General features: G+C 48.6%; 1 protein-coding gene across 1 annotated transcript; it reads right to left on the bottom strand.

Annotated features, from left to right (window-relative positions):
* LOC124658142 lies at positions 1-4,097 on the bottom strand. Its single transcript, XM_047196563.1, has 6 exons — positions 3,808-4,097; positions 2,380-2,622; positions 2,028-2,201; positions 1,727-1,833; positions 1,179-1,504; positions 1-832 (listed from the first exon to the last, which is right to left on the bottom strand). The coding sequence occupies exons 1-6, from the start codon at positions 3,973-3,975 to the stop codon at positions 240-242; spliced, it is 1,611 nt and encodes a 536-aa protein (XP_047052519.1). The 5' UTR covers positions 3,976-4,097; the 3' UTR covers positions 1-239.
* Positions 4,098-8,811: the final 4,714 nt, after the last annotated feature.

Genomic DNA, 8,811 nt, shown 5'->3' on the forward strand with positions numbered 1-8,811 from the left:
TAAGAGAAATTTTGAGCATTACCCATTTTCACGATCGCAGACTTCTATAATCAACTACATGGCATGGATCACAGGCAGACGTATTGGTCTATGCAGCCAAAAGAGCTTACCTACAATTATCCTATGTCTATGTACATACAAGAAAGAAGGAAAAAAAAATCCCTACGCACAGGAGTTAATCAACCTACATGTCCCACTGGCCACTGACCACTGCACATTTGGCTCCCTGAGATCAAAACTCACAAGAAATGTGGAAATGATGAGATGCGCGGCAGATGGGTAAGGAGATCCCCAAATGGTTCTTGCCTTGGAGGCAATGAGCCACTGTCCTCTTCTGCTCCAACCGAAGGCGCATAAGGTTGGGGCTTTCTCTCATACATCTCATTATCACCATGAACACCAGCATTTACCTGGCTTTCACCTGAATCTCTGTGGATCAATGAACACAGAGAATTGACCCTTGACATGAGCATCCTCTCATCGGCAGAGGCTGTGATTTGGGAATCATTCAGAAGTTGTCGAGTCACCTCATCAAATGCTAGTTCACCCGCTGAGTCAAGGTCACCGTTGATGATCTGAGAGTCACTCAGTAGGTACTTGGTGATGTCGTCTAACACAAGTTTACCCGATGTGCCAGCACCACCATGAGCTGTAGGCAGGTTCCCTGAATACATCTGTCTGTAGATGTGGTTCCCAATGTGGTTTGCTATCTCACTCTTGGACATGGATCGCCGGATCCCAGGCAACTTAAAACCGTTCCAGCTAAGGATGCTTGTTTGTGGCTCGCACATACCAGAAGCCCCGTCTTGTTTAATCATTTCACTGCCAGTAACTGGAATGGAAAAAAATGATGAGAAAAGACATTCATAGTACATGCCACAATGATCCTAGTGGTAATTTGTGCCATTGGTAGTACAAGAGAAAACAATTTCAAATTGGACAGCATCTTTGATAACATAAAGAACTTATTTGCTCCTAATGCACCTGAACATAGACCTCGTGAGTCAAGAATACACATGAAGGTTAACATGGATACAGTATAGATTGAGCAGCACATTATACCATGGTTCTGTAGCATAACTCGGCATAAATTAGAATTGCAATTTTTTTCTTCAGAAACCATTGCATTTTAGTGAGAATGAACTAAGAGAAACTACTTTTATAATTGTTAAATTCACCTGAATTCGAGAAATGTGGAGGCAAGCCATCTGATGCTCCAGCTTCCTGTCTTCTTTCCGCATCTAGCCTGCTGGATGCAGAATGGTGCGATAAAAGTTCTCTAAATCTTTGGGGTCCTAACTGATCATCATCAAGTCCATTAGGATCAAAATCTTGGCACTTTACATCATCTGGATCTTCAAATATAGAACACCTTGATTCAAAGTAAGGATTCTCCAAGGTGATGTCATTTTTCTGGCTTAGCGACAGTAGACGTAGGTCACAGTGAACAAGTTTCTCCATGTGCCTATTCATCATTCCTGGGGCACACTGAAGAAAGTGTCTCCTGAAACAAATAAACTTCAGAAGTTAAGGCACCAGTGTCACTTAGCATACTATCACAATTACTTGATTGTGATGTCAGTCTGAATCTGTTTTTCACTATAATTTCTCAAGAAATCGGGTTAAACTGCACTATTTTGGGCCAAAGAGTGGAATATTTAGATGTGAAATCATTGGGTCTAAGATAAAAAAAAAGATCATTTGGCACAAGAATGACTTCATGTACCTGTGCATGCTGGCCTGTCCAGCGGTAAAATCAGAGGTTGCCTGCCACAAAGTGTGCTTCCTTGGCTGAGGGTTGGTTTCTCTGAAGAAAAGTGGTTGCCTGGACAACTGGACAAAGCAAGAAAAACATGATGAGCAACAGGAACAGTGCCCCCAGAAGGCCAAAATAGACATAAATTTACTACTCTACAAGATCCTTAACACTCCTGTTAATACATGATGATGTGATTCCTTGTGGGCATAAACTATTTTAGCTTTGCCGTGAGTTGCATTACTGATTCAGTGTATCTACATGTACTTACTGCAATCTCCAAGGTTCCAGGTTCAGTTTCTGGACAAACCAGCTTAAGTGCACAGATATCAGACCACTGTATCTCAATTTTGCTCTTCAGACCACCATCCAGTACTTCCCACACGAGTTTGTGCTTTGCAAAATAACATTTCACTACCAAATCTCCTTCGTATCTTGATACCCACTGTGCATGTACGAAATAAACCTTTAGCATAAATGAACCAGTTGAACACAAATGAGAAAGCAACTGATGAATAATGACACGAACTGAACACTTATATTTATGAACACATTTACTGTGATTGTTGAAATGAACAGAGGATGTATATGCAGTGAGAATGAGCACATGGGAAAGTGCTAACCTCCCAAGATCCGATTCTTAGTACAGAACCGGGGAAATTAGAAGCTTTCAATTTCTCCGAGGCACTAACAGTGCTGCCATGCTGGGCATCTTTTGCCTTACCGGCCTGCACAAGCTTCATTTGGATCAAATCCACCAGAGACGGGCTCTTCTTGAGCCGCAAGCCGAGTGGGCTAGGCTCCTCGAGGAAATCATGTTGCGCTGGCTGCTGATTGGACACACTAGCACCACCTGTGCTCCATTGCTGTATGACACAAGTGAAAACACAACAAACCGAGATTAAAATAAAGCACAGTGAAGCATGATTTTATCTATATGACCTCCACTCACAAATACAACCCGTTTCTCACCTGCACACATTTTTTTACGATAATAGTATTGTGGATTGATACATAATCATCTAATGTGAAACATAATTTTATTCTTATTCCAAAATCCATGGAAAAAACTTGAAAGTAGTGACCGTACAGAGAGGACTAATTATTTTTGGCGAGGACGAAGTAGAATCTTGTGGTATACATTAAGGTTTATCAACATGCGGGTTTAGCATGTGTGGAAAGTGAAAACAGGGGAAATAGTGACCGTAGAGAGAGGAGGGTTTTTTTTTTTTTGGCCATGGACGAAGTAGAACCTTGTGGGATACATTAAGGTTTAAGAGCAGGAGGGGTTTAGCATGTGCGTGGTCGGGACAGTTTGGAGTGTTACTGAAGAGATAAGAGCACAGTTTCAGGAATCTGTCCATTTCTAAAGCTAAACAACGAAACGGATACGATTAGTTAGTAATAATATCTTTGCGAGCAGGGAAGATTCCAGGTGACTTGACTTCACCAGATCCTTTTTTTTTTGCTTTAGCACACGTATGGCATGTCTATCCTCGACAAGTTGCGTGCCTTTTGCACAGAGACGCTTTCACGCTGGCACAACAGTTGAGAATGCCATCACGCTGAAGCCATTCGTACGATTGGAAGCGTACCATCGAGTTGTAAACCACTCCCTTCCCCTCTGCTGCTTTTTTGCTTTTGTTTTCTGGCTTTTGAGCGCATGTGACGATGTGTTTCGTTATCTGATGATAATGAAATTCGATCCGGTGGGATCGCTTGGAAAAAAAATGAAATTAGCAAAAAAAAAAACATAGTTACGCGAAATCGACCGCCACATGGATTTCCGAGCAAATTAGAGCCAAAATGAAGCCAGAGCCGAATACGAATACTCCCTCCGTTTCGTAATTTGAACTAGAACCAACCACTGCAAGGATTAGAGAACGGAGGGAGTGGATTATAACTTCCTAGATTATTATCACTTCAACACGCTTGCTCGTCTGCTTCCCAATCGACCGCCACATGAACGGCCAGTCCGGATATTACGATGCAAAAACAAACTTCAGAATTAAGTTCATATCAAAAAGTTTTTTCCTGTCATCGCAAAGAACGGCGAGAGAGGAGGGGACGGGGAGACACACCTGCTGCTGCTGGGCGAGGCGGGACCTCTTGTGGAACGGCGACGCTTCGGCCCCCGCGGCGGCGGCGGGACCGTCGGCGTCGAGCGCCTCCTCCTTGACCTCCCGCCGGAGCTTCCCCAGGTGCGGCAGGTGAACCATATCCTCTCCCGCTCGCCGTCACCAGCGGCGCCGCTTCCTTCTCGCCGGAGGATTACTGCTGCTGAGGCGGTTGTCGTACGGATGCGGAGGCGTAGAAGGAGGAGGAGAGCTGTTTGCACAAGCAAGCGAGCGAGCGAGCGGCACGGATCGGAACAGAGATAAATATCTCGGGGGCCGCAGGAAGCAGGATTAGATTTCGCTGGGAGCACGTGCCAGCCAACTGGATCTGGATTGCGGCCACCGTGGCGCCTAAAACGGATCTGACCGTTTCACCCCTCACATCATCCAGCTAGGAATGGCAACGGGTCTGCTCCGCACCGGGAGTGCCATCTCATTTCCATCCCCGTTTATAGTAAGCGCATTTTCAACGGAGCGACGCAAACGGACGCGTCAGCCGTGACCGAAAATACGTTTGGGCTCTGTTCCAGTGGGACGATGCAAAGTGACCGGACCGTTCGTGACGACGCAAACCTGGTCCAAATATGCGTCAGGTTTGCGTCCGCGGTCGCGCTGAATGTCCGCCGAAAATGACGTAGGACCCACGTATCGTGGCAGGAGGCCGATATTATCCCGCAAGTGGCCATTCCTTGCGCGAAAAGTCAAAATAGACCGGCGCGAGCAGTCCAGAAGCGATGAACGTCCTCGTCGCCGCAGCCACCATCATGGATGCCGAGGAAACCCTGGCACCCGCCGCCGCCCCACACTCCCCCATAGCCACGACCATAGCCACAATGGAGGCTGCAGCTCCGGCGGAAGCAAAGCGGGCCGCCACCAGCGGCCGGGAGGATGGACGCCGAGGCCAAGACCCGTGCAGAGGACACAAGGATCATGCTAGCCGACTTGAGCAGCGTCGACGACAACACCATGCCCTGGTTCATGAAGAGGCGCGCCGAAATCCACGCGCGAGACGCCTGATCGCCGGCGCCATGCGCCCAGCACCTTGCCTCCTTTTGGACTTTTTTTATTGTTGTTCAAGCCTTGTTGTACTCCTTTTGGACTTCACTTTGCGCCCTACCAAGTGCAAAGTGTGATGAACTTATTTCAGACCTCAATTTGAGGCTGTAATTTCGTGAAAATTTGAGGCTACAACTTCTTTTCTGAATTTCCTAAAAATAAACTGGCCCGCGTCGAAAATCGTCGACCCGCTGGAGCCACCCCTTGATGCAAACGGACGCAGGACCATTTCCGCGTCTGCCAGGCGACGCCAATGAACACCCGCAGACAATTTGGGCGTCCGAAATGCGTCGCCCAGTTAGAGATGTCCTAATTGGGAAGACGTTTTTTCCATCCCATCCCACCGGGTTCGGGGAGAGGACCGGGTTCCCCATTAAGAAGCAAAATTCAAACGATCTTCTCGGGATGTTATATATTTTGCACATAGAAATAAGCAACTTTGTAATATGTACGAGATAAAATGACAACATATTAGTATAATATGTTTAATAATATTAAAATATACTACATTAAACACAATATTACAACGTATTTCATATAAAAATATATCAATTTACATGTATATAAAATTATAACAAGAGTTAGCGAGGAGCTAGGATGGGGAGACCTTTTAATCCCCATCCCCATTTTTGCTTATGGGGATAAAAGTTGCCCACACCCGTCCCCTAATAGATGAATTCCCCACGGGTTTACGGGGAACGCGGCCCCATTGACATCCCTAATCCAGCCGCGTCCACCGAAACTCCAAACGTATTTAGGGCGTCGGACAAACTTTCGTTCCCAGCCTCGTGCCACAGAGGCCCTTTCCATCCGGCGCGGCCCAATACGGTGTCCGGCGCTCCGAGTCCGTCCATGATCCACACGGGATGCTTCGGGCACGCCAGACACACGAAAAAGCGAGGCGGGGAGTGGTGGGCCCGCCCATCGCGTCAGCGACACGGAAGTCTAAAACCCCGTCGCCTACCTCTGGTCAAGCGACGTTCATGGCGCCCAGCTTTCCCAGGCGACGCAGTGACGCGTTTCGTCGTGCATGGCTGCGTGGCCATACGCGCCGGCGTTTATTGCGGCCAATGCCCCGATGTCGCTTCGCCTGCCATCGATGTACAATAAGAGCGCCCCTCCTTCTTTCTTCATTCCAATCTCGCCATTCCAATGTCGTCGCTCCCAATCTCCCGCCGCACCTCCTACCTCAGCGCTCCCAATGTCTTTCTCCCGCAAAAACGTCGCGGTGAACGGCTTTGGCCGCGGCAGCCTCAGGGTGGCAGAGGCGTGGGCGTTGTACCGTGCGAGGTATCCTGTCCCGGCGGACATGCGCTTGCTAAGCGGCGGCGGCTGGAGGATGGTCTTCAACGTCCCGCCGCCACCGCAGGGCATAGAGCGCTGGAGGGACGCGATTAGGACCTGGCTTGCTCGCCTCAGCGTCGAGGAGCGAGCCGATCCGACCTGGACCCCCACCGATAACGACGACTGGTGGGCGGACTACTTCCAGGCGCAGCACGACGCCGCCGACTGCGTAGGGTTGCACGCGGCGTTCGCGGCGTCGTTGAATGACAAGGACGCCTGGAGGGGCGACCTCGACGCGGTGATCGCAATGTCCATCCGCGACGCAGGGAAGCCGCTCGTCGACCTCACCGGCAACGGCGAGGCTAGGCAAGCGGCGCGGTGAAGGACGAGCCCATCGACGAGCCCGGCGAGAAGACGGTGTCGTTGACGACATGTACATCTTTCACCAGTACTACGACCTCTCTGACCGCCGCAAGTACTACTAGGTTTAGGTTTAAATTTCATCGTTCGAATCTATGTAATATAGCAAGTTTAAATGAATTCAACTATTTTTCTATTAAATTTTAAAAATCTTAAATTCTGTGGGGACGCGGGTGAGAGCGACGTCCCAAAACGCGACGTGATAAAATGCGTCCCTCGTACACTAAATTGGAGGCTGTTTGGAGCACTCTCGCAGGTGTACTTGCCTCGCTTCCAGGGGCAGAGCCGTCCGGCGAGACGGGTCGGCAGCCGCGCACGCGCGCGAGCACCTGGCGCACGGACGCGTGGGGGGCGACACGTGTCCCGGGCCCCGGCGAGGGCGGCGTGGGTGACGTGGTTGGTGCGCGTGTGACCTGGCCGCTGGCCGCCCATCCCGGTCCACACTCCACTGTACCGCCGCTATCCGTTCGCGTCACCATCGATCGCCCTTTTGTTTGTTTTGTATCTGCGTGCTTGTGGATAAGGCCGTGGGCTGGCTGTGCTGGATGCCCGCCCACCTCGCACAGCACAGGCACAGCACAGCGCAGCACGCCTAAAGCGACAAAGGTTTTTGTAGGTGAGGAGAAGACTTGACTTTGGATGGACCTCCCAGAGATTGCTCGAGGGTTCACACCTTTCGAAAATTTGATCCAGTTTTAAAACCAAACGGGGGCGTTTGTTAGCCAATCTTCCCTTGACACACTCCAGAGAATGTATCGTAGTACTAAACGCACCACTAGAAAGATCCCTACACGACAACAATAAAAAAATCACCTTGAGACCAACGTAATTTTCTAAGCGAGTTTAATTACTGAGAAAAACATAACAGATGCACCATCATACTTAACCTTACTAGTTTTAACCTTACTAGTCTAAGATGGAAGATGGGAAGCACGTACATAGCAACCGAGAAGATCGCTACAGCTAGGCGCGGACCTTACTTGGGCAAATTCGGGGGGTGTGGGGTGGTTGATGGGCTGGTTTTGGTCATAAGACAAGACTTTTCTATTTGTTGCTGGGTTTGGGGCGACGGCTCATTTCGCCCCCGAGAAGGTCCACTAGTGGCTCCAGCATTAAGGTCACCATGGTCATTGCTACTGTCACCCATCTTGTGGTCGGATTCGCCGGATCTGTCGATGAAGCAGACGGACAGGGGCGAGCAGTCGTGTCGAGACACTCCCCAGAAAAACTTGTCGCCCACCTCACGGTGCAAGATCTCGACTGACGAGGTTTTAGAGGCCTCTCTGGCCGGCCATGTAAACAGTCACCGGGATAGGGAAAAGCAGAGGACGGCGTAGCACAAGGAACTCGCGGTGAAACGAAGAGAGGGGGATAAGGGAGTGGAGAGCTCTAGATACATTCCTTGTCTCGTCACCTAGTATAGCATGGGCGCGGAGCCACGCGCTAGAAGATGGAGACGTGCGGCAAGCATGCACACGCACGGCCGACGCGTACCCCACTCAGTTGGTGCACCAAGAAAAAAAATAGGATTTCACAAACCGGTTTCAAACTCGAGTCGCCGATGCATGGCGGGTGAGAGGAGGATTGTGTGTCAACTCATCCTCTTCTCACTCACTAGGAGAAAAGTTCACCTTATAAACAACTTCAACTTTATCCCAACTAGGACCATGAGACCAAAGGTATTCTTAAGCTACCATGGTGATGAGTATTGAGATTTCAGAAATTATAAGTTATATGGACTACACACATAGGGTGGAGCAACGCATCTACATCCAACATATACAATAAATTTCAAATTTTGAGGTTCTAGATTCCGAAATTCCTAATAAAAACTACGAAATAATATAAGACGCACGAAATTTGTGAAATGGCTCTCGTATGGTGATGATATGGCTTACATTAATGCTTGGCAACTGTGGCATATAGCTATTCATTCTGGGAAAAAGAAATCACAGGTAGGATTGAACATGCTATATGACTTTCAGTAGCTACGTTTTTCTTATTCCCACTTTTTTTTCAAAATAATACGAACCAGAAACCCTTAGAAAGTTTGAACAAACTTGTGTGTCACTTTCCTTTGTTTCTTTCTGGCGCGGAACTGGAGAAGGTATGTCAAAGCAGCGTGCAGTATGTGGATGGTCTTCAAGGTCTTAAATAAACAGGATAATACACTGTACC

Source organism: Lolium rigidum, chromosome 5, assembly GCF_022539505.1.
Source record: "Lolium rigidum isolate FL_2022 chromosome 5, APGP_CSIRO_Lrig_0.1, whole genome shotgun sequence".
Lineage (NCBI taxonomy): Eukaryota > Viridiplantae > Streptophyta > Magnoliopsida > Poales > Poaceae > Lolium > Lolium rigidum.